This window comes from Pavona decussata, unplaced genomic scaffold (genome assembly GCF_977016875.1).
Source record: "Pavona decussata unplaced genomic scaffold, jaPavDecu1.1 SCAFFOLD_386, whole genome shotgun sequence".
In the NCBI taxonomy this organism is placed as follows: domain Eukaryota; kingdom Metazoa; phylum Cnidaria; class Anthozoa; order Scleractinia; family Agariciidae; genus Pavona; species Pavona decussata.
In genome coordinates, this window is record NW_028145758.1 from 440,561 (window position 1) to 467,287 (window position 26,727).

Here is a 26,727-nt window from a genome sequence, read left to right on the forward strand (position 1 = left end):
GTGCAGCCCAAGATATACTTCTTTCTGTTGTGATCAAGTATACTTTTCATATGCTCCAACCATTTTTCTTCATCCGATAGATCTGCAGTTAACTGGTGGAAGTCATCCACTTTTAATGTGATATTCGGAAAAGTAGGACCAGACATCCATGGTTGTGCTGGGGGGACTTGCATGTATTGAAGAAGAGTGATACCGTGGGTAGGCTGATTGGATCGTACAAGCGCTCGTTCCTAGCCATAACTCTCTCTCTGGTAGGGTGTTGAGATAGTGATATTGCTGTACCATGTAATGAGCCAGTGGCAGTAGTAGAGCTGGGGTTATGGTCAGTGTTATCGACCGCGCCTGTGGTAAACAGCCTCAACTTAAGATTTGAAGGACAGACCATTTTCTATGCATGAAATCGTGACCCAACCTCGTTTCCCATTTCACTTGAGATTTCTAAGACCCTGTTATATGATATTGAAAGTCAACTGTCACATAGTTTGTCAACCAAGCCTTTTTTTCTCGTTTCTGCATGTAACAGAAGACCTACATATATTGGCAGTGGGGTCTCGCGATCCTTGGCGTAGAAATTGGCTTGTGAATCTTTCCGACGTCGCACTACGGAGTTAAATCTCATCAGTCGGGATACGCTAAGAGCAGCTTGATTCTCTACTGAGGGACGGACCCCTCTTGGCAGTTAAGTGTCATTGTCTGAGGAAGTGTTCCAGGGGCCAAAACCTGTGGTCAACCAATTTGGCTGAAACTTGGCACAGAAGTTGGCTGCCATGAGATATTTGAAAAGCCAATTTGGCTAACTTCTCTGACTTTAAGTTTTAAAGTTTCAGGGGGGGTCTCATTTTTTGCCCTTTGAGCACAAAAAATCCAGCCTTTCAGGGGTCATTTTGAAAGTGCCATAAAACCCAACTGGTAAATTGTGCTGCCAAATGAATTTGAATATGAATATAACTATAATAGAGCTTTCATTCATGCATGTAACTTTGCCCTCAAGGTATTGGAAAGAGAGGAGCCTGGTTCTAAAGTTTGGCCAAAATTAATGTCAAAATTACAACTCAAAATTGCCATTTTTCAAAAAATCAGTGTATCTACCTGCCTTCTTGCGTAACATCCGTACCTAAACCATTATTTTCTTTAGGACCCAATTATCAAAATCAGTTGAGAAAAATTTGGCTTATCACGGTTTGTTGAATTTTTGTCACAAACACTCCATGCCTCTATAAGGTCATCCAAAATGGACTTTTGAACATAATTCATGCCATAAACAAGCCAAATTGTTGACATGAAGCCCTTATTCTGTATTTGGTCAGTGAAAATGATTTGTTAAAGCCAAATCAGTTTAATTGTTTAGAAATACTCTGATTCTTACCTTACAATTGCTCTTAAAGGCCTTTGATTAGCACAACAAATATCCTGATTTAGCAAAACAAGGGTTAATTTGTACTTTGAAAGCCTAGTACCCATCAAACAGGACAAATGATGAAGGCCTTACCTCGATATAATATTAATTTTCAGTTCCAAGTCATAATTCTTCTCCGTTGCTCCAAGCATGGAAAGTCTCTATATTTTGTCACGCCTGATTTTTATTATGATTACAAGATAAAGTTAGCTTAACGAAAACGTTCGTTAGCATACAATCTATGTCTGTTAACAGCCTGAACAGCTCTTGTAAATACCCACCAGTAAAGGAGCGTGGCCATGCATACATAGATATATAAGCTTACGTAGAGATATACGAGCTGCAGTTTATAGCAGTGTCGATGTGACCCGTTACTTCAGTGTCCTCTAGAGCGGAGTAAATGAAACCGTCCGTCAAGAAGGAATGCACAGTTAGGAGAGCTCGATAGTAAAACAAAAAACTGGTGTTGCTAAATACAATAGCCAAACGAGGCCAGGGCATTGAGATGATGCAAAATCAACTGGCCTGCTATTTGGGACATAGGAGAGAGTGGGGACTGGACCAAGGTCACGTTCTTCTTCCGTTTCGCGGGTATGTTTTATCAGGCTCCTCTCTGTCCAATACCTTGAGGGCAAAGTTACATGCATGAAATAAAAGCTCTATTATAGTAATATTCATAGTCAAATTCATTTGGCAGCACAATTTACCAGTTGGGTTTTATGGCACTTTCAAAATGACCCCTGAAAGGCTGGATTTTTTGTGCTTAAAGGGCAAAAAAAGAGACCCCCCCCCTGAAACTCTAAAACTTAAAGTCAGAGAAGTGAGCCAAATTGGCTTTTCAAATATCTCATGGCAGCCAACTTCTGTGCCAAGTTTCAGCCAAATCGGTTGACCACAAGTTTTGGCCCCTAGAACAGTTTCTCAGACGAGGACACTTAATTTCAAAGTTACCTTGGGACTGACTGTTTTCCATGTTGAGGAGCTAGGTCACGATGTATAATTTTGGCTGCTTTAGAAATCACCATCGCTTCGCTGTCGCTGTTGTTCTTAGTGGCGCTCTTTAGTACAGCCGTTACGTCTTCACTAAAGGCAAGAAGGACTTCACAACCGTGCCATTAGGCCATTTCCGAGTTGCTGTGAACCTAATTTTGTAAGCGAGGCTAAGTGCAAAGCTTTTCGTATAAATATTAGTTTTGTTTGCATATGAATGAAAGATAATTATCATAATAAAAACTTTGCACTTAGCCTCGCTTTGATAATGAGGTTCACAGCAACTAGGAAATGGCCAATTGCATTACTTTGACCGCTGCGAAGCACGCATTTTCATTTCCTTGGCCTCACCCACTCAAACTTATTAAGCGCAGCAAATTTCTAACTCACTGTTCTTGCGGCTTGCAGCAATGTTGCACTACTGACGTCAGTCTAATCGTGAAAAAAAATTCTTTTCTGAGCAATTGTGAACATTTTCTTTTAACTTTACGGCATTTCAACCAGCCAACCAAATTAACGGCGTTTAAAATTAGTAATACGTGCCGGGGGAAGAGGGAAGTCCACGCCCGCACGCGTGTGGCGATATCAATATTGTGATTTTTTATCAGTATGACCGTAGTCCGTAGTTTAGTGTAATTATTTCAGAGTATCACTGTTGTTGTAAGTCAGATATTTTTGAAAAACCCTTTAGATGATTAAACTAATAAATTGTATAGTAAGTACTTTCTTGAGCTTGGATCCAAAAGGCTTTCAGTGCCTCCCACAGGGACACCAGCCGATGATTAGTTTCGGTTGAACATCTGTTCGGAAAGACATTGCCTGCCTGAGAATTTCGGATTCATTTGTGACGAAAAACTTAGCGTTTTCATTTGTAAATAGGTCAACTAAAAGTTTCACTTTGTTGAAAAACGAAGGAGGGGCAAATACATAATTAAACGAGTGAAAAGTAATCAGCTTGTATTTTCGGGAAGCCTACAGTAGCTTGTAAATTCGGGGATTCGCATTCCGCTTACAAAAATGTTCGACAATTTATAAATTTTCAGCTAAAGAATCGAACAGGTAAAACTGTTTTAGTTTACACAAATCTCCCTGTTAAAAGAACCTAAACATTTCCAATGTGGGAATATAGGAATCAATATTTTAATTATTTCGCTTTAATATTCTCGTTGAGTCAGTTCCTGTTCATAATTGAGCCTGACTATGCTGCACTCCCTCGTTTTTTCCAAACAAGTACAAATAGCGATAATCACTCAGTGTTAACCCTTCAAACACGAAATGCTGCACCGTTCACAACTTTATTTAAGGCCACAGTCTACCTTCAAGGGTTCGACAAGTTTAATGGATGTATACGTAGCGCCTCTCAGTTATAGCACAGATACTCAAAATCCTATATAGAATTAAAGCTTATAGAACTGGCTATTTCAATTATTCAATAGTGTTCCAAGAAATTGAATTCCTGAGTTTTCCGCGCAGTCGAAACTTGAAAGTCCTAACCGTCGTGCTATCGTTCTAAATCAATTCGACTGTCATATTTTGGAATTTTTTCTCGAGGTCAGGATCCAAAAGGCTAAAAAATCGTGTTGAATTTTCCTTAATTCGATTGCCTTCAAACGCATGGAGATCAGCATCTGGCCAAATTGAATGATATTGACCAAATCTTTTGTGAGTTTTAACTCTTGAAAGTGTCCCTTCCAAGCGAAGATTAAAGATTCAGAAAACAGCAATATGTTGTCAATCAAAGTAGAGTTTTATTTTAGGTGAAAATCGCTTATATCCCATTTTCTCGGCAAATAGTCACTCTTTTTCAAATTTTTTTCTGTTTCTAAGATCCTCCTGGAAAGTTTATTTCTATGAATAAAAATGAAAATCTAAACATTTTCTCTCTGAATATACACGGTAACATAACTTTGAATGAAACGTGTCATGTATACAAGACACTTCACAATTTGCGCTTTAATTTCAGCTGCAAGAATATAAGCAACTTTTCCAATTTTCAATTGCAAATTCTTTTTCAATTGCAGAATCGACGAAAACTACCCACGTTCAGTAAAGAATGTCAAACAAAGTTAAATGGTTTTCCAAGGTGTGATATAGTCATCTTAAGAGCGCCTGTCTGTAAAAATCAAACATATCATGAAAAGGCTGGAAAATTCGATTTCTTTTATATTTTAATGTTTGATGGGCTGAAATATAACTAAAATCACTGTATAGTTTTTCCGGTGAAATATCCTTTTATTTCAAAGAAAAATGCAAAAAATCCGTTAAAAATCGTCATTTGAGGCTTTAAATCATTACACGGGTTTGAGAGCATCGCGTGCAAAAACAAATCATTCTACCGCCTTTAAAACACTCAAATCTTTTTTTATAATCTCTAAATATCGGTAAGAATGATTTTTGGGAAATATTGCGTTGTTCTGTGTATACGAAATAATTTAATTTGGAAGGCATACATTTCACTACAGTAAAAAAGCTTCGTGAATAAAATTAATTTTCACCATGTGCGGAACCTTCAAATCGATTAAGCGTCTGATGGTTGAATGTTAGAAGGATGGTCTGTAGATTCTTGTAAAAATGTCTTTGGGCAAATGATTAAGAGCGACGCGAGAGCTTTTCAAAGTCCGTAAAAAATGCAAATATTTTGACCCTCCGCTGTAAACTTCGAAGTTGAAGGTCAGACATAAATTTCAGTTCACGCACATGTCTTAACTCACATTAGGTTAAACTAATCACACAGAGAAGCATTTTAAAATGTTCTTACCTGATAATATACTTAAAAGACAGGTTCCAAGGCCATTTAAGCGCGATTCTCTGCTGGTTCGTCGCATAAGTTTGTAACGTACGTCCGATGTACACCGCGGAACTGTCGATGTGTAAATTCAGTGGTTAAATACAAATCTTTTATCAACTTTCGGGACATTTCATCAAGACTGCATCTTCTTCGACGGCGTAGTCATTTTTGAAGTATTGCTTGGTTTATAGTGCACGGAAATATTACATCTGATCGCTGCCAGCCGATTGAATGGAAAAAAATGTCGGCGTGCACTGCAGGCAGCCGTTTGTTCGTCACACAATACAATGTCATGGACAGTGAGTTTTAGGGGGGTACCAAGAGAAGATGGGGGGTACTGTGTAGGAGAATGAAAGTGCGAAAATGCTTGATTACTGAACATATACATACCCAAGGCAACAACAACAATTAAGATAATAATACCTTAAGTTACGTTTTTTTTATCTTTCCCTTTATTTATCCGCAAATTCGTTTGCGCCTGCGGGCTGGATTGTTAGGAGCGTTTCCAGCGGAGAGGGGCAGGGAGGGGGGAATGGTGGTAGCGTTGGGATTAGATTTTACAAAACAGTATCAGTAGACTTATTGATGAAGATCACTACATCCTTTAGCTAGCCCTTTCATTTTTTTATAACAATAGATCCTAGTATGAAACAAAAAACGAAGAGATAGGTCATGTCTAGTGTTTTATTTTTGTTTATTTTTTTTTTTTTTCATTCAGATGACCCCAAATATCGCATTTCCGGTATAAATGGTTAATAAATAGCAATGAAACAACGCTCCCGTACGAGAAATATTACCTTAATTTTGTTTCTTGAGGGAGTTGAACCCTATGAGAACATTGCATAACCCATTTTTTGGTCCCTTCATATGCCCCAGCTTGGTAAGCTGTGGCTTCATCTGCGTGTAACTTCCTTGGGGGTGCTTTTCAAATACTATCAAATTTATGATGTCTAAATTAAACAGTAAATAATAGATAAATAGATGCTAACAGTTATATTTCACCGCAACCTCACCTCATTTCACCTCACCCCTCGATGATGAATTCGTGGTTTACAGTGAAATTTAAGATGAGAAAGCTTCCAAAAGGAGAACTGATCAGGATGTTGGTTCACGGTGTTGTTTGGACAACACTTGAGATACAACTTAACCTCGCCGGGGTTCTATCACTTATTTTACTGATTTTCGGGAAAAGAAACTCATTCTTTCTCAGAAAAATACCTTCAAATGGTGACTGCTTGACCTTGTCTGATTCACGTTAAATAATGGTCGAGAAGAGCCCGACGAAACTACTCGAACCAAATCGAACGTTTTATTAATCTAACATAACCGAAGTTCGGCAATCGAACACAATCGAACCCAATCAAAATTTTGATCAAGTTCGATTAGGTTCGATGATCGAGGACGGTATATAGGAGTTTTATAGGAGAATTGCTCGTGTTTTACTGAATGGGTTGGCTTTTCAGTTTACCTCACGTTACCTCGTATTGTCCCAAGAACAGATTGTTCCCATCAAATCAAAAAAAAAAAAAAAAATGATGAACAACAACAAAACCTTATACGGATGAATCAGCTTTGTTTCAGTTCATTAAATGCATTGCTCGGCTTGCTAGATGACTTTCTTAGACCCTGTTTATATGGAGAAAAGTTGTCCTGGGAAAGAGGGTCACCCTCCCAGCCGAGTCAACTGATTGTCTCTCTTTGACGGAGTTGATCCTGGTAGGCGAGCCAAAGTGTTTATATGGAGAAAAGGTGGCCCGGCTAGGAGGGTAACCCCTTCCATCGATAAAGGGTGACTCTGCTAGGCGGGTCACCCTTACAGCCGAGCCAACTATTTGTTTCTCATGTTAATGGCTCGCCAAGTTTTGTAAGGAAATGTAGGAAAAGTTGGCTCGCCCAGGGTAGCTCGGGTAGGCGAGTGACCCTTCTACCCGGGACAACTTTTCTCCATATAAACGGGGCCCTATAGTTGTTATAAAGACTATATAGGATGATAAATTAGTTTTATTTTAGTTCATTCCATTTCTCGACTCTTTTGCTACATAACTTTGTGCTAAATGGACTCTATATGATACCAGTAGTGGATCATAAAATTATGTTTCAGTAAAGCTACACATGAATCCATTGTTCATTTCAACTAATTCTTTGTTGTTCTTGCATGCTTAAAAAAGACTTTTTTCAAAATTGTTGTCTATTTTTGAGTGATGGTCTAGAACGTTCGATTAAGTTTGATTGGGTTCGGAAATCGAAATCAATCGAACTCTCACACAAATGTTTTTGGTTCGGTTGTGTTCGATTGCCAGGCCTACTCCGGGACCCAAAGTCGCCGTAACTTTGGGCGTCTTAAGGCGACTTTAGGCGATTTAAGTGATTTAAGCAGGTATAGTTGTGCCATATATTTTCTAATTAAAAATGGGAATCCTCATGGTACATCATAATGCATCGTTCCAGAAAATATCTATACCCTCCCCATGGAAGATTTTTAATTTTAAGACTTCTTCCGCACGGCGCCTTCATTTTCCCACCTCTTCTTTTCATGTTCCGTTGGAGACGCGATCCATACTGTTTTTAACCAAATATGATAAAATAATACCATAGGATGAGAAAAAGCATACTCAGAAACAGGTTTCCAGTAAAAGATTAAAAATCCAATAAAACACTGGAAAGATTGAAGCAGATTTTCAGCTGTAACTTCCCAAGCTTTTTTAATGACAAAAACGAATTGGAGACTATCGAAGAAATCAGTCGATGTTGAAAAAGACATATTTCACAGGAACAACTCGCCTCTCTTCCGCCACACTTGTTCACACATCAAAGAGAACATCATAGTTTATTTAATATTTAACACAACGCACTAGGTAATCCACTCAGTTTTTATTTGATTGTTTGATAAAAAAAATTGTCATGTCAAAATTATGTTAAAAGTGACAGGACGACAGGGTATATATACCAGGAAAAATGTTCTGCACATGTATGATTAGGTGGAAAGTACTTGCACTGATGTGCCACGCACAGTGCGAGCGTAAATGTTCATTATAGAGGCGTGTAGGTTGCACCATGTCAAATTTGAACACTTCTTTAGCTTCGTCGAGTTCTAGTGTAACGTCGGCGTCTAGTGGCAATAATGAAAGCGAGGAATTAAGCTTTCCTACAAGGGGTAGCAGTCGCAGCGCTAGCAGATCTTAAGGCAAAGAGGAACCGGGTCGATCAAGCAAGGCCACTGAACGGCGTAAACCAGAATCTTCCTATTCCCGTTCGCACTCTCGTCATCGAGAGAGGGAAAGAGCTTCACTAAAAAGGCTCAAGAAGCATTCACGGTCACCGAAAAATGTGCGTTCTTCTTAGTTTACCAGGTCGCGGTCGCGGTCGCCCAGAAAGTCTTCCAGGATACCAAGGGATTTCCGCAACTAACGTCATCGTTCGCGATCGGAATCACTGGATCGTTCTCGAATTGGCTTTCAAAGAGCGAGGATACCGAAGAAAGAAGGCACTTCATCATTTCCAGCATTGCAGGAAAGTAAAGGCGATAAAGTTGAATTAATTGTAAGGTTGTGTTACATTAAACGGCTTAGTTGCAGAATATCCCACAACTTATTTCTATCTTCTTGAATAAGAATAGAGCCTATTGTTTTATGCCTCGTTCTACAAAGAGTTCCAACACAAACGAGTTGGTCGGTGGTTGTGGGGTATTCTGCAATCGCCCCGAAATATATACTTGTGTAGGTAACCAAAGTGTAGATAACCAAAGATAGAGAGCCTTTCGTATAATGAAATAGAGCTTCCGTTGTATTGAGTACAAAACATATAGTTGCGTTACGCGTTTCATGTTACGGTAGCTTATGCAAATTTAATGCGTTGTGACAAACCGGCGAAAGTTTTGCACGAAGAATTGAGATGACGAGTGATGTATCACCAACGTTTGTGCGGGAAAGGTAAAGGGAACACAAATTTCTCTAAATGAATGAGATGACGAGTGATGTATCACCAGCATTTGTGTGGGAAAGGTAAAGAGAACACACATACATGTCAACAGCTGAGTTCATAGCGAAAGTAGCCCAAATCTTCAATCTGAGGAAACAGCTCATTTGTGTAACTTATGAGTTTCCACACAGCTCTGGAGAAGAGGTACGTGGTAAAGGTAGAAATCGAGGAGGGAGATGAAAAAAGCCTACTTCATGCAATAGATCTGCTTAAGGATTACTCGAGGTTTACTACAGAGGTGAAACTGCTTCCCAGCCCAGCAGAGTATTTTATGATCGATTGAAAACGAGAAGTAAGGTCAAAAAAAAGTATTTTCTGAGCAACTGAAACGAGAATTGGGATTGCATGATGACAGTGGAAAACGTAAACGTGGGTGCCTTGATAGCAAGTGGACTGAACAGTGTGACCGGTTATTATCTGAAGATTCCAGATTTCTTCTACAATTTGATAAACTAAAATCTGGTGTGAAATTGGTATTTAGGAGTGGTGCTTATTTACTCGACCCTGTGCAGGTGTTTTATCCCATCTGTTTGGAAATCAAGGTACTGAGTTCAATGAACCAACTCCGGTCACTTTCGCAACTCTTCAGAGAACTACACTATGACAATCCTAAAAAAAAAGGCCTCGACAAACGCTTGAATGCATGGATGGAGAATAACTTCGTCACTGAAGAAGCACTTGCCCAAAAAGAAGCTCTTCCCGATGGACTGGTCTCTCCTACAGAATTGTTGTCAACTCCACGGGTCACGGCAATGGTCCTGGCCCGTGATATTTCCTAAGGGCACTGACTTGAAATGTGTTATGAATGTTTGTTATTGATAGTAACATCCATTAGTTTTAAAGACATTTTTCAGTTGAGTATTGCTTTTGGCTTGTTTTGGGATTTTATGATTTTAAAATGTTGCATTTCTTTCATTTAAGGTGCATGCAAACAAGGAAACATTGTTGTGGAAACAATATTTCCCCATTTGCATGCACAGGAAACATTTGTCGCAGAAACATCTTTTTCTTCCGAGTAACAAAAAATGTTCCTGATTTTTTGTCAGAAACATTGTGTTTCCGTAACAACTGTTTCCCCTTTTGCGTGGTAAGGGAACATGTTGTGGCAACAATGTTTCCGCAACAAAGTTTCCTTGTTTGCGGCGGCCTTTAGAGTCAAAACCAAAACTGATATTAAATTTTGCTTTCTGCACACATTCTATTGAGCTTGGCGTCAGTTACAGTACAGCTTACAAGTACTTTTCTTTAGGTATGATTGGTTCATTGTGTTGAATGTCCTTGCTGTTGTTGTGCAGAATAGCAATTTTACTAATTACTTTGGTTTTGGTTTTGCAATACTCGTTTGGAAACCTGTTTCAATAAATAACCATGGTTACCATTTCCACGTTCTAAAGCTTAAAAAAGAAAATTGGTGCCATTTTCCTATTCAAGGATTACAATGGTTGAAGTCACACTGGAGAAAGTTAACCATGGTAAACTCAAGTTTACCATGGCTAACGGCACCGCAAGTGTGACCCCAATTTTCAGTTTACCATGGTAAACCTAACTCTGGTAAGTTGCCCTGACAACAGGGGCAAGAACAAAGTTGACTTGACCCCAGATAAGAATCTAGTTGCCAAAAAAAGAGGTGGGTACATCTCTTGTCTATCTAAACCATGCTTATTTTGTTGACAGTTTGTCATCTTTTTGGACAAACGCAGTAATTACAATACATTTGTGGATTTATATTTTATAAACATGAAATTTATTTTCCTGCTCATTTGCGCGTGTGTTTGAGTCCCTTTCAACGAGCTGGCAAATGAAGTCGAATGTTTCCCGTGTTACCCTGAAATGGTCTTTCCAAAGGGCTCGAAGGAGCCGGTTATTATACATTACCTCAAACCATCCATGTGGTCGAGGGTAAACCCAGGTTTGCCTGCGCGCTCTTCTTTGTCTGTGTCTTTTCCGTCTACGGTTAATTAACAAACCGCTGCACCTTCTTTGGTCCCAAGATCTAAATAGTTGTATGTAAGAAGGAAGCGAATTCTACGTACTCGCCTAAGCAGCAGAATTAAAAGCAAAATGGGAACAATTGAAAATACAACTCTCTCTTGTTGATCCATAATTTTATTACGCGCCAAGTAACAGTTCAGTAACTTACGGCCGATATAAACTCACGCGGCATGTCAACATTTAGTGTACTCGTCACGTATAAGTGTACTGATTTTGCGAAAAAAGTGTACATGGAAAGCGTCAAATCTATTTTTTATGACTTTGGCAGCTTTACTACGGTAACTGGGTGGTTGCGCAATTTACCTTGGTAAAGCAATTTTTACCATGGTAAAGCCTCTAGTGTGACCTCAGCCAATGTCTACACCAAAAGTGATATCTGATACAATTCCCACACCAAGAAGTAATAGTAGTAACTATTTACCTTTATGATCCGGCAAGCCCGCGAAAATTAAAAGAAGCACAATCATAGGAGAAAGAAGGAAAGGCGGGTTAAAAATGTGCGACTTCGCAATCATGGAGAAAGCTTTGAAAATTGCGTGGATTAAAAGAATCGAAAACGAGGTACCCTCTTCTTGGAAAATTATTCCTGATGTTATGGTCCAACAACACGGTAACCTCTTTTTCTTAACCAGATGCAATTACGATCCTAAGATGCTCTCGCTGGAAAACCTTTCCCCGTTCTACCGTTCAATTCTGTTGTATTGGCATGACTTCAAAAAGTCGAAGAAAAATGAGGTAGACTTTAAAAATGAAATTCTTTGGAACAATCGCAATATTTTAATTGATAAGAAACCAGTTTTCTACAAAAGATGGTTTTCCCACAACATCGTCTACGTATGTGATTTATTTAACAGACACGGAAATCTCTGCAACTACTCTGAGTTTAAGACTTTGTATAACCTACAGGTGCCCTTTACACCATTTTATGGTTTGTTAGATGCCATTCCATCTTTATGGAAAAAAACGGTAACTCCGCAGAATCATACCAACGCTGAAGAAAACTCCGTGACAAACTTGTCCATTAGCTCTATCTACTCGTCAATCTTAATAGATACATTTGAACCACCAACCTCCCAGAATAAAATTTTGAGACATGGCTTTACCGAAAAAACACTTGACAAAGTATACCAGTTACCGTTTAAAATTACAAAAGAGGTCAAACTAGTGATGTTTCAGTATAAAATTATAAATAACATACTACCCACCCAATTTAGCTTACACCGCGATGGAATAGCCGAAAATGACATCTGTCCTCTGTGCAAAAATGAGAGACAAACCTTATACCACTTGTTCGTCCCTTGCACCGAAGTGCACTCCTTCTGGAATACATTTCAAGACTGGTGGCTACAAAAGACCAATGTTAAGCTTTCTTTAAATCAAAGTAATATACTTTACGGCTTTTTTGAAAAATCTTCATATTGGCAGGCATTAAACTACTCAATACTCATAGCAAAATACCACATCTTCTGTACAAGCAAAGGCGGGGGTGTACTGAGTTTCCAGAGCTTCCTTTTACGACTTTCCGATAAAATTCAGACTCTACAACAGACTGCTGTCGCTAATAAGTGTTTGTCAAATTTTAGACTTAGATGGGCAGTTCTTCTTCCTTAAAAATTGCTTTATATAAATATATATATTTTTCTTTTAATTTAGTAAGAATCTTTAGCAGTTGCTTTCTAGCTTGATCATTTTGTACGGAATCACTGTAAAATTTGTAAAAATTGTATTTGATGTAAAGTAATGTTTTGTCAGTAAAAATAAGAAAAAGTGTTCACTAAAAGACATAGCGTTATTCCTGTGACTAGTGTGAACATTGTAAGCACTTTCAGTTTTGTAAGTATTGTAAGTATTGTTAACAATGTAGATATAGTCATTGTGGTTAGTACCCTGTGTATTGTAAGTAATGTTAATAGTGCTCAGTTTTGTAAATCTCATGTCATGTATGCAAATAAAAATTGTTAAAAAAAAAAAGTAACTATTGACCCTGGTGAATTTGTAAGAGATCTATTAACTCAATTGCATGGTGAAAAGAATTTGGTGCGATTATCAGTGAATGACGAGTTTAAACATTCTTACAATGAATTTGTTAGTATTTTTACACTTTCATGTGAGTGCCCTTTTGAATAAAATTACAAAAGTTGAGGGTGATTGCCTAGCCTACTGGCTAAATAGTTTTATAGAATCTGGTCTCATTACCAGGGAGCATTTGATTTATCAACACATTGATGCGTTCTTCTCCGAACAATTGTCTCAGCCAAATCCTGTTGCAAACTGGAAACACTGGCCAACTGTTTTCAGTTTTTGCGAATTGCTAGCTGAACTTGCTACACAGAAGTGCTACATGTTCTTCCTCGGTAACAAACGCTTTGGCTTCAAAGATCACAGAATTAAAGGTACCAGCTCCAACCGTATCATACTGCCATCCTGGACCTTCCTTGGCAACTCTTGATTCACGCAAGTTAACACCGGGTTACCATTCAGGTCCTCACTTGAACAATCTCAGGTTGTTGTTGACTTTACTGGACTCTTTAGATGGTATTCCATGTTTGGCAACAGTATCCATCTTTGAAGGAAGTATGCACAAGGTGCAAAACACTGGACCTGGAAGCCAATCCATATATCAGTGCACATTGCGTACACGTGTCATCAGACCAGGCCCCATCACAGTGCAAAGCCCACATTGAGCTGAATAATGTTTCTCCAAACGACCTGAATGATCCAAACTACCGGTTTTATGATTTTTGTAGGAATTGCATTTCAGCCTTACGTCACTACAGACTAACAGATATGTCTGGCACATTCTTTGAGGGGCTGCTGTCAGCAGTTTGGGCATCAAGCACCAATGAGGCAAGAAAAATGAAAAGTGTTGCCCCGGCAAGTGTTTTCACTTTCCGAGAGCCCACAGTGATGAAATTAGGTATCAAACAGTCTCACAGCCATTAGAGGAAATAGTGAAAGAGACAGGAGCCATCGTGACAACCCTGTGCCTGAGCAGTATAAACCAACCGCTACAGAGACAAAGTCACACAGCATACTTGGCCGTCCTCTGTACATTGCCACAAATGCAAATGAGGATATCCTTTGAAATGGTAGGTATATTCTTTCTCCTTTTAACCTTACTAAATGTTATGCATATTTTTTTGTTGCAGTTTAATTTTTTTGTATTAAAAATGTTCAAATCAATTTAAACTTTTTGTTTGTCTTAAGTTTGAAATAATAATATTAATTTGAGAGAAACCAAATAAAAATAAATAAATTGTTTTGAAAATTCTAACCTGCTTACAGGCCCTCTTTTGGGGTTTGCACGTGAGCATCGAAGCTGTGAATTGTGAGCAGGCCCCATTTCCCTGAATCTCTCGTGACTTCGCTGCTTGCTTTTTGCGGTTTTGTTGCTCACACACAAACCCCAAAGGAGAGCCTGTAAGCTGGCTATGAAAAGTCCCACCCCCACCATCCAAAAAATATTAATAATGTTAACACTAATAAATAAACCACAACTTTTATACAGTAGATGTGACACACACAACTTTCAGTGCTCTTTTTTTCGGAATATAGACATAGGCCTGGCTAGAATGACTTTAAGGTGTGTTGATAACAGTAAGTTAGGTAGTGGGTGTTACATATGGTAGACTTCTCAACACTTTACCTGTATTTTGTATTCTGTTTTCTGTTACATGTATACTGTTAAAGCTGTATTAAACCCCTCCGCTCTTTTAAGCCCCCCCCCCCCCCTCTCTAATAAGGCCACCATTTGAAGTCCAGATCCTGTAATAAGCCCTGTATCTCTGTTAAGCCCCCCTGTCTTGAGGCCAGAAAAGAAATAACCCACCAAGGGGCTTAATAGAGCTTTTACGGTATCATAAGCATTATCTGACTGCTGTTTTTCAGACAAGAGAACTGGGTGGTTTGATAAGTGCCAGTCACTATAGGCTACTTATGCATAATATGTTTCATTTGTGATATATTTTAGTACATTGATATGTTTTGATTGTCTTCTAAATGCTGAATATGAGTTTGTTGGCATGGGAAACAGGCACATTCCAACCAAATGCATTGCACTGGGGACATGGAACCATCCAGGTACCTGGCATATAAGTAGACGTTTTACTGTTTTCATAATGTAGCCTTCGCACTGGAGCCCCTAGCTGGCTACCAGATTTTCAGTTCAATATGATATTGAAAAATATTTATGCTCTGTTGCATATAGTTTTGTGTTATTATATTCATTTGTTTGAGCCACACCTTTTAAGAAATTTGTTTTTAAAGAACGACACTGTGACTTTATCTCATTTGTGGCTAGCTTATGTGGCTATGGCATGAAATTGCTAGAGTGAAGGAAGTAAGGATGTGGGTTTTTTTGGTGTAAATTTATCTGGTTGATGAAATTCACCTATTAGATCAATTTATTGGCAATAGGCAGGTACAAAAGTCGGACCGGATCAACTCGGACTGCCAGTCCGGCTCGGATCAACACGGATCGAGTCGGATCATAAAAAAAACATAAAATTAAATGAGATTGAAACTTTTACCCATTTGAGGGTTAAAATTCCGGTCAAAAATTGGCCAAATTAAGAAAGACTCGCGACGTTTCTCCGTGTCGTGCTGTGTAGTCAAGCCGCCATTTTGTATTCTAAGTTCCAGTTCCTCTCAGACTCTTCTCGAGATCCCACCGCGTCGATCTCCACAATCATGGACCCAGATGAAGGTAAAATCTAGGCCATCTTTGTCAGTGAATTTGTATCCGTCCACCAAAGTGATAGTTTCAGTAATTAAGAATGTATATATTTGCTAATTGTTCACAGCAGGCGATGTCTTTTTTGTGAGGTAAGTGTTGTGCACATTGATCACGTAGCGTAACAGAAATGGGTTATGGGTTAGTTCAGTGACGTGAAAAACATGCACAATATTTCACAGAAAACCTACAGTGAAACAACATTAATATCATCATCTACCATAAAAATGTGGTCCGTTAACGGAGTGGTGAGGTATATTTTTCCTTCGGTAAGAAAATGACTGGAGATCAACTTTTGTGGTGGTATGAAAGGGGTGATCATAAGGTGGGGCGTCATCGAATGTGATTTGCTGTTTTATCCAAATGAGACAAATAATATACATTTATTCAATTTTTAGCTTGAATTGCGTGACTTTAGCCAGTCTAGCGTTGTTCTAGATCACGCGAGGCGCGGAACATGCTCACGTGCTAGCTTTCATGTCACGTGATCAAAACAGTCCTTGCCTCTTCGGCAGCCATCTTGCCTCGAATGGTGAGTCTCGTTTTCTAACAACGGAACAACTACAAAGTAATGGGACGTTTCTTACGAGAGAAGCCTTGTTATGCAGAACAACAGTGCTTTTTGTACTTGTTCGGCTCTCTTATATGTGGCAACAAACTTCAAGAGCTGTGCGGTTATCGATTTGAGCTGATTTTGATGGATGTATGGTCTTTAGTCTTCTATCTGAGGATGCTACCAAGTGTGTAGAAGTTGTTGGTGGACGAACTAGATGAGATGATCAATTTTTCTTCACATTTTTGTGATCGGCAAGCTTGGGATTTACCCAGTACGTATAAAAGCACCTTTATATATAGCGTTTCAGTTTTGAGCGTACAGTCATGTAACTTGCAGAATTCAAGCTTAAGAAAAAATCTAGATGTATTTGAAAACTGGACTTACTGGGGTCCATGTATTTCTAAATGTAACACTATTAGGTTATTATTGGTGATTATACGTCTTTTATTCTTGTGATCTCTATGTCAAATAATATTAAATACATTTGTAATCAGTCGTATTATGCAGATGAGTTTAATGCTATTACATGTAACTCTTGGGGGTTAAGGGAGTGGTGAGTGGATGGGATGGGGAAATTGTTATGTAGAAAAGAGAATTGGGCCAAGGATGTGCTCTAGCAGTGCCCGGTTGCCTAATTAATAATTCCCTTCGGGCATCTGAGAAAAATTACTGGTAGCCCAGATGGACTGTAACTTTGAGGGGTGGGCTTCCTAGTTGACTCCTAAAATTTATCTCAGTGCACAGCTTTGATTGGGAGGTAACTCCCTGTAATGTTAATATAGATTTGCCGCTTGCATTACTTTTCATAATAGGGACCTTCAGATCGTAGCATAAGTATGAGATTGAGTGAGTACAAGTACGACTTTTTAAGACCTAGTGCTCATGCTTTAGATTATCGCATGTGAAACCAATCTTGTTCCTAGAGCCTCCTTCTCTACTGGTCAGCAACTGGGAGGAGCAAGGGCTCTGGGAACAAGACCGGTTTGAAATGCGAAAGTCAGTCATACCCGATCTTGTACTCGTACTCTGATCTGAAGATCGCTATTACAATGGAAGGTTTGAATCAACACCATGAAGACATATTCTAACAAAGTCAGTCCAGGAATAGCAAAGTTTATCATATTAGGTTATTTAAGGGTGTTGAGCCTTGAGCGACTTAAGGCGACTTAAGGCGATTTTAGGCGACTTTGGGCCACTTTGGGTCCCAGTGTGGGCCTGGGGAAAAATGTTTGTTTCTGTGTTAATTCTGCACCTATGGTAATAATTCCAGTCTCTATATAAACGTTAACAAGTAAAGAATATTGAAAAATAGTTTTTGGTGTTTGGTAGAATTATTTTAGAGCTTTTAAACTTGTGTGTGTTTACAAACACATGAGAGCCGTGTGGTGTGAATGGATAAAATACAGCCACCAAAAAACATTTTTCAAAAAATACACCAATATCAATGATATCAGGAATTTAATGAACGATTGGATCATTTGCCGGTAAAGTTTTAAACACGTAACATAAAGAAAATTATCGATTGTTGCCTGGAAGAAAGCATTTTCGGCCGTCGAATCACGTACTGCATGGTATTTTCTGCGAGAGCAAGATAGCCGGTATCCGGGGAAAAATGTCTGGAAATTTTAAACTGTGTCAATTCTGCTCCTATAGTAATAGTTCTAGTCTTTAAATAAACGTAAACAAATGGAGAATGTGGAAAAATACTCATTGGCTTTTGGTAGAATTATTTCAGAGCTTTTAAACTTGTGTGTGCCGCTTAGCGCGAATGAATAAAAGCACGGCCACGAAAAAATATTTTTCGAAAAATTAATTTCTACACCAATATCGATGGTATCGAGAAGTTAATAAGCAATTGAAGCATCTGTCGGTAAGGCTTTAAACAAGTAACATAAAGAAAAATTATCGATTGTTGCATGGAAGAAAGCATTTTCGTATACAAATGACCTATAAACGGTGGTCAAATCACGTAAACATAATATTTTCTGCGAGAGCAAGATAGCTCCCGGGGAAAATGTTTGGAAATTCAAAACTGCGTTAATTCTGCTCCTATAGTAATAGTTTTAGTATTTAAATCAACCTTAAAAAATGGAGAATACGGAAAATAGGGTCTGGCTTTTGAAAGCTTGTGTGAGTTTACAAACACATGAGAGCCTTGCGGTGCGAATGAAAAAAAAAAAACGGCCACGAGGCAAGATGTTCAAAAATTAATTTCTAAACGAGTATCGATGGTTTCGAGAACTTAATAAACGATTAAAGTATCTGTGTAAAGCTTGAAACACGTAGCATAATAAATCATCGTTTTTTTGCCTGGAAGAAAATATTTTCGTTTACAATTGATCTGTTTAAACGGCCGTCGGAATCACGTAAACATAGTATTTTTAGCGAGAGCAAGTTTAGTTAATTGCTCCTGGGGAAAATTGTTTGGAAATTCAAAACTGTATCAATTCTGCTCCTAATTATTAAAATAATTATTAAGAATACAGAAAAATACTCTTTGGTGTTTGTTAGAATTATTTCAGAGCTTTAAACTTGCGTGTGTTTACAATCACATGAGAGCCGTGCGGTGCAAATGAAAAAACACGGCCACGAAAATTAACTTCTTCTCGAATATTAGTGATATCGGAAGCGATTAAAGTGTCTATGTAAAGCTATTTAAGAGTTTTGAAAGTTGCCATAACTGATCACGAACGGGTGATATAGACAAGTGTAAGACTTCTTTAACTTACTTTTCCAGTCAGTCTGCTCTAACTTGCTATTTATCGCTCTCTTTCACGTAGAACTTTGCTTAATCGTCCCCACTTTTCTGTTTTCTTTTTCTCTCCCTCTCTCTTCTTTCCACGTTTGTCAACATAATAAACGAAAAAATATCTATTGACTTTGTATTATGAGTTCTTTATCAAATCTGTTGTAAACGCACCTTGCCATGCAACTTCCCGCTAAACAAACAAGGGCGCCTTAGCATTGTAGGATTGCGTACCAATGGACGGTCGGACGGACAAAGTGACGTCATAACCAGACCCAAATTTTTCGCTTTCATGGGTTTCCCAAATTCTCTTAGCTATGGTGATCCGCACGCGCGCCTTCGGCTTGCGGAGCTCCGCTACAATTAATCCATTTCAACCTGGGATTTTATCCAAGCCTTTTGATCCTGTTTAAAGCTATTTAAAGTATGGCAAACACAACTGGACATTCTTTCCAACTTGAAAAGAAAAATGTACAGTCACGAAAGGAAGCATAGCCATTTTTTGTCCGCTCGCAACACAAGTTGCCCGAACTCGCGTAGGGGTACGATGACCTCTGAGTGCAAGCGGTGTTGGGTTATAGCCAGCCGTTGAGAATTTAAACGCGTTATAAGACCTTGTATGGGAAATAAACCTCTCTCGATTCTGAAGCTTAGATAACGCTAAATTTAGCTTTCATTCAATAAAATGAATAAAACTGAATCACCTCCGGTGTATTCTTGGGCGTTTGGGGATTATTTTACCGTTTCAGGCATTCTTTGAAATCACTGTCATTTCCTTTATCGGGACGGTGCTCGCAACGAACTAGAATCTTAAATTGTAAATGGCTTGAACCCAGGAGTCATGTCATAAGTACGTAAATTATGATCATCCGGGTGAGTGTAGTCCTGAGAAGGACTGTTTGTGGTGACTTTGACTGACGTTTCGACAACCTGAGCGGAAGTCATCTTCAGAGTCAAGTGAATTGTGGATTTACTGAACCTCTGCTTAACGTCAACGTACTTCCAGTACAACGGAAAGCACTACAAACAGTTACACGGAACAGCTATGGGCTCACCAGTTTCTGTTGTTGTAGCAGAAATTGTCATGCCAGAACATCGACGAACAAGCCCTAGCAACCTACAAACGGACACTACCGCTCTGGTTACGGTACGTAGACGACACCTTTACAGCAGTACACAAAGACGAAATCGACGATTTTCACGAACACCTTAACAGACAGAACGCTGACATACAATTTACTAAGGAGATCGAGGAAAACTGTAAAATACCCTTTCTAGACTGCTTAGTTACCCGTAACAACAACGACAACAAACTAAGTACTACGGTTTACAGGAAACCAACTCATACTGACAGACTACTGGACCAGTCATCCTACAACCCTACTTCTCACAAAGCAACGACTATACAGACCTTAACAAGGCGAGCACAACTGGTTTGTGACTCACCTGACAGACTCGCAGACGAAAACAACTACTTAGACAACGTTTTCAACAAGAACAACTACAACAAGGACTTTGTTAGACGTAACACTTACAAGAAGACTGAACCTAACGTCACAAACAACAACGCGACTCCCGTAACTACTGTAACTATACCTTACGTAAGGGGCACTTCTGAGACTATCGCACGGATTCTACAACCCTACAATATCCGTGTAGCTCAAAAACCTATAACCACTTTACGACAACTACTGACGAAAGTAAAGGACAAAGACGAACCTAACCGCAGACAGGGAGCAGTTTACAAGATCAAATGCTGCGACTGCCAGGCCACGTATATTGGTGAGACCGGGAGAAATTTAAACGTACGACTGACTGAACACAAACGAGCAACTAGAAATGGTGATATCAACAATCACATTGCTGAGTACCATTTACAAACGAGCCACAGAATCGACTGGGACTCTGCCAAGTGCATTACCTACTGTATAAATAACTATCAACGACTCACTCTGGAAAGCTGGTTTACTAACTTAGAACAAACGCCACTCAACCGTTGCCTACAACTACCTGCACCATACAAACGACTTATTGACAACAACAACGAAACAAACAAACAATAGACATTTTACTAACAATAGACCCACGGACTTTTTGACTAACAAAAGACGGATCGAAACGCACCAATCACTTTTTACAGTCTTCACAGCCAATAACATCACGGCTTACTGACAAACGACCAATTACATCTGGACTTCGTTGACCAATCAGGTTAACAACCAGAGACGTATATACCACCTACTGACGTTCCACAATTCACTTGACTCTGAAGATGACTTCCGCTCAGGTTGTCGAAACGTCAGTCAAAGTCACCACAAACAGTCCTTCTCAGGACTACACTCACCCGGATGATCATAATTTACGTACTTATAGAATCTTAAAGTCTGCTTTCGACTATCGTGGGATTATGTCAATATCAGTTCACGAGTCACGCAAGGTTCTGTGACATTTTGTTTTCCCTCTTAGTTTCAAATAAAAGCTGTATAAAACCGGTGAAGATAACTAGACCTAGAGGGGTCAAATAACTGTTGAGCCCGAAGATCTCTGAGACCATTTGGAGAGATTTGCAAGCAACGTGACTCAACTTGATCACGTGCTATGACGCACTACCGGACTCTTGACAGGTTGCTGTCGCGTGGGTCAAAATAATCTTCTTGTCTTTCAATTCAAATTATTCTAAGCGCCAAGTTGTTTTAATCTCCGTTTTGGTGTTGATTTCGAAAAAGCTGAAAGGCAGGGATGTTTCATGTTGTTTGGTGGAAATGTTGCTAAGCTAAAATATTGCCTCGATGAGACTGGAGACAATTAACATTTGGGGCGGCACTTTTCATAGCTGATGGTAAAGTTCTGTTATACTCAGCTCACGCTGGCCTTTTACGCCATGCTCAAGGTAATTATAAAGTTTCTTTTCATTGTATAAACTTACTTTACCTTGCAAAGCTAGCGCTTGTAAATCGCACTTGATGTACCTAGACTACCTAAACGATAAAGAACATGATTTCCCACGTCAATTTTTGTCAGTTTGTGTTTTGCGCGTTTACCGAGGCAGTTATTCCCATTCAGATCGCGCGCGTCAATGAACAGTTTTACATTTCCTGCTTCTGACATGGTTGTGATATTTCTAGGCCATCCTTTCTAAGGTGAAGCAAACCTTTTCGATGAACTCTCGTCATGAATTCATTTTGTTTCAAGTAAAACATATGCATATATCAGAGGCGTCCGTGGCCTTATTGTATAACCAAACATTTGTAAAGGTGTTGTCATATGCAAGACACGAAACCCACTTCATAAAGAGGGTCACTTTGTTTTTCCTCTGCACAGAAGATTTAGGGCTTTAGATTTACGTATTTTTATTGATGAATTGATAAGAGTGTTATCATTTTTAGGAAATGGGATGCTAGCAGGCTTGAAGCTGAAGAGGACCAGCATCTTCATTGGGCAAACAGGAGGAACGAACAAAAGTGAAGTTGTTGAAAATCTGATAGGGAAAGCTTGTTTGTCCGAAGGCTCCGAGTAACAGGCTGTCTTTCTCTTTTTTACTGTAAAGTAAAATAATTCTAGGGCAAGTGTTGAGAGGACCCGAAATTCGGGTATATCATACCGAGAGTCTAAGTAATCGTTTTTTCCTCGAATAGGTGTTGACGGGGTGGAAAGAGGGGGGTCTGCAATTCGGAAAACATTTTATTTTTAGATAGAGGTGATCTATTTCCCTCCTATAAGTGCTGAGGGGGTACGATCTTTCTCCACGGATAAGCGTTGAGGGGGTCCGAAATTCGGAAAACATTTCGAGTTTATTAGATAGAAGTGATCGTTTTTTATCGGATAAGTGTAGAGGGAGTCTGAAATTCAAAAAAACTTTCAAGTTAGATGGTAATGATTGTTTTTCCACGGAGAAGTGTTAAGGGGGTCCGAAATTCGGAATCTTTTATGAGTTTAGAGAGGATCCGAAATTCGGAAAACTTCTTAAGTTAGATAGTAGTGATTCGTTTTCCTCGACTAAGTGTTGAGGGGGTCCGAAATTCGGACTTTTCTTATTTGGAACAGTAAGCTGTATCAGGCATGAAATGGGAAAAAAATAGTGTGATATTGACAGAATTGTCATAATTTAAATCGTGCCTCTTATTCACTTGACGGAAACCAAATTTTCCTTCGATGAAATGCCCAACTTTGCACGGATTGGCAAAATTCTTCAGTGCATTGCAGTTATTTTGCACCGAATTTCTCTAAAATGTAATGCCACAAATTAATTTGGAACGTGTTCAAATTTAATCGAACTCAATCGAACTTAAATAAATGAATGGCCTCCTTTGAGTCCGGCAATCAAACCAACTGAAAATTTTTGTGAGAGTTCGATGGCGTTCGATTTTCGAACCCAATCGAACTGAATAGAAAGTTCTGAACCATCACTTGAAATAGAAAACAATTTTAAACAGTCTTTTTAAGCATGCAAAAACAACAAAGAAGTAGTTAAAACGAATAATGGATTGATGTAGCTTTACTGAAACATCATTTTATGATCCACTGCTGTTGTCATTTAGTGAGTCAATTTAGCACAAAGTCATGCAACAAACGAGTCCGGCGAGCAATGCAATAAAATGAAATAAAACCGATTTATCATCCTATACAGTCTTTATAACAGCTATAACAAAGTCATCTCTTAAGCCGAGCAATGCAATTAATGAACTGAAACAAAGCTGATTCATCCGTTATAAGGTGTTTTTTTTTTTTGTTTTTCATTATTCCGCTATTTTTGTTTTTTTTGTTTTTTGTTTTGTTTTGTTTTTGTTTTTGTAATACAAGATTTGATGGGAACAATCTGTTCTTGGAACGGTACGAGATAACGTGAGGTAAACTGAGAAGCCGCCTCATCAGTAGCAAAACACGAGCAATTTTCCTTTATAACCATTTTTAATCGAAAGTATGTCATTTTCACAATCGAACCTAATCGAACTCAATCATAGTTTGATTTGGTTTAATTGCTTCAATTTATTGTAAGAGTTCGATTGTGTTCGATTACCAAATTTAATCGAACCCATGAGTTCAATTATGTTCAATTATGTTCAATTAATAAAACGTTTGATTTGGTTCGAGTAGTTTCGTCGGGCTCTTGTCGGCAATTATTAAACGTGAATCAGACTAGATTATAGACTCGCCATTTTCCTGAGAAAGGATGAGTTTTTCTTCCGATTAACAGCTAAAAAATAAGAGATAGAACCCCGGCGAGGTTCAGTTGTGTCTCAAGTGTGGTCCCAATAACAAAACCAACATTCTGATAAGTTCCCCTTTTGGAAGCTTTCTCATCTTAAACTTCCCTGTAAACCACGAATTCATCATCGATGTTAGTTGTGTTATCCCGGATGAAAGCAGACTGGCAGGCATTCGAATATGAAAAGTTTTTGCACTTAGCCTCGCTTTCATAATGAGGCTCACACGGGAACTCTGAAATGGACTATTGATTTTTATGTGGAATTTGCCATTACTTTTCAATCCAACATTGGGACCGGGAAAGTCGCCGCCAGGAACGAAAAAAAAAATTATTACAACATCGATATAAACTGAATCACTTTATAGTCAAACCACTCCAGTCAAATTGCCTTCGTTGCTTTCGGAATTGACGTGTTGTTCTTTCAGACAAGGAATTTACTCCAGTTAATTAGTATCTCTTCTTCCAAGCCTCGGTTGTTCAAAGAGTCTGGATAACTTTGTATGTCCAGTGCATAAATCACCATCCAGCGAATAGATTGTCCTCCAATTCAATATACATTGCAAACGATAGAAAGCGCTGTATCCACTGGATAAAATTATACGATCTATGAACAACCAGGGCCAGGTGTGTAATTGGGTACCAGATGCTAGAGGTCTCCGTACGATGGACAAGCACCCCTCGGAAGGGTGGTGAGATGGGAATGGGGGTGAGGGGTGAGGTTAGTTGAGTTAAGGTGAGATATAACTTTTAGTATCTATTTAACGACGATTTCATCAAGTTCCTAGTATAATTGACTCATCCTGCAAAAACCGGGTTTAATGTCGCTAGCGCTCCGCCTGTATGTATCACCATGACCTGAATAGCAGGTTTAATTCTCAAAAATGATTCAACAGCATTCATTTAGATTCGGCAGATTTATTTATCAGTTATCAATCTAAGGCGTAACACAGCGTCGGCTCGACAGTTTAATAATTTTCTAGAAGAACACGCCGATATTTCTTGCAACAGGACTACAAGACCATTTCAGATCTCCAGCTCACGGCCACGGCGACATCTAATCAGACTTTTGAGGCACCCCCTTTTGCTCTTGCCCCTTGCCACACAGAGTGCAAACCTCCTTTTGCAACCCTAAATGAAAAACAGAAAAGAAGTAAAATTGTAATTGAGCTTGTCCGGGTAGAAAAAAGGCTTTGTTGCAGGTACATGGGTAAATAGATATGGATTACTCGTGATAAACTAACGCGGTATTTCAGTGCTTCGCTTGGACAATCATTTAGCACGGTAAAAGAAAGAAAATGTTAACGGACTAATAAACAAGAAAAACCGGTAGGGAATGTATGCAGATTAGAATATGTACAATAATTAAAATAATTATACTAGGTAAAATGAATTATTACAGAAACCAATAGAGGACGAATGAATCAATGAACGAAGGAAAGAACCAACGAACAAACGAATAAATTACCTTATTTATACGCGATCAACTTATCAGTTCTTTATTTAGACTAAACTGAACTACTTTTCTTTTTTTTATCGTAGAACAGCTATTTCTATACCTAAAGATTAAAATTACGTCTAAAACTGCTATATGAATGTTGAAAGTTGAGACTTGACAGGAAGTTTTCTCAAAAGAACTGTCCCAGCGAAACTAAATCTTTCCTCCATGAAATTCGAGCAGGGTAATGGGCAAGGCGGCTGGGGTAGAAAGTTTACCACTAATATCTCTTAGAATGTAACTGGAGACATAGCTACGGTTGGTAAATTTGGAACAAAGATAGTTAGATGCCAAACAGTGGAGTGACTTATAGAACCATTGCGGCATTGTTTAATCTTGTCAGGAGTTGTCAAGTTTCTTCCAGCCACGTGGATTATCTTCTGTCGCAAATACGAACTGCTAGTGAGATGTGTTTATGAATTCCATGTCAGTGGTGAAAGTTGTTAACTTACAAGTTGCAAAGAGAACAACTTACAAAAAGGTGAAGCTTGAACTGGATCCAAACCGTCATCAATAACGGGTTCCAGTGAAATACCCGTTCAAACCTACTATTTCAAGGTTCTACTAACTTCACTATTTATGTAACAGTCTATTAATCTGTACTTGTGTACATAGCAGGTCGAATATTGGCTATCAGAAGCTGCCCTTTTTCTTTCCTAATGCCAGCCTTTCAATCAATCTCGTTTGTAAACCAGGAATTCTTATCATTGCTATTCAGTTACGTTATCATCCCAGATGAAAGCAAACTGACGGACGGTCTCATAGCTAGTATTTGGTTCAATCAAAGGTTATTCTCTTTTGGGTCGAATCTTAATGGTGGCCTGGTAGGAACTTCGTTAAAGCAAAAT

General features: G+C 38.8%; 3 protein-coding genes and 1 pseudogene across 10 annotated transcripts in view; 3 read left to right on the top strand and 1 right to left on the bottom strand.

Annotated features, from left to right (window-relative positions):
- The window catches only part of LOC146451455 (uncharacterized), a 299,471-nt gene that overhangs the window by 230,862 nt on the left and 41,882 nt on the right, over positions 1-26,727 (top strand). The gene's annotated exons all lie outside the window — the stretch shown is intronic.
- LOC146451468 (uncharacterized) overlaps positions 1-26,727 on the top strand; it is a 176,857-nt gene that overhangs the window by 65,765 nt on the left and 84,365 nt on the right. The gene's annotated exons all lie outside the window — the stretch shown is intronic.
- LOC146451469 (uncharacterized) lies at positions 9,195-9,931 on the top strand (annotated as a pseudogene).
- The window catches only part of LOC146451470 (uncharacterized), a 236,248-nt gene continuing 234,804 nt past the window's right edge, over positions 25,284-26,727 (bottom strand). For all 5 annotated transcript variants that reach the window (XM_085098858.1, XM_085098855.1, XM_085098857.1 and 2 more), the window contains one exon: positions 25,284-25,512. In XM_085098858.1, coding sequence (XP_084954984.1) covers positions 25,408-25,512 — 105 coding nt within the window. In that variant the 3' untranslated portion in view covers positions 25,284-25,407. The remainder of the gene's footprint in view (positions 25,513-26,727) is intronic.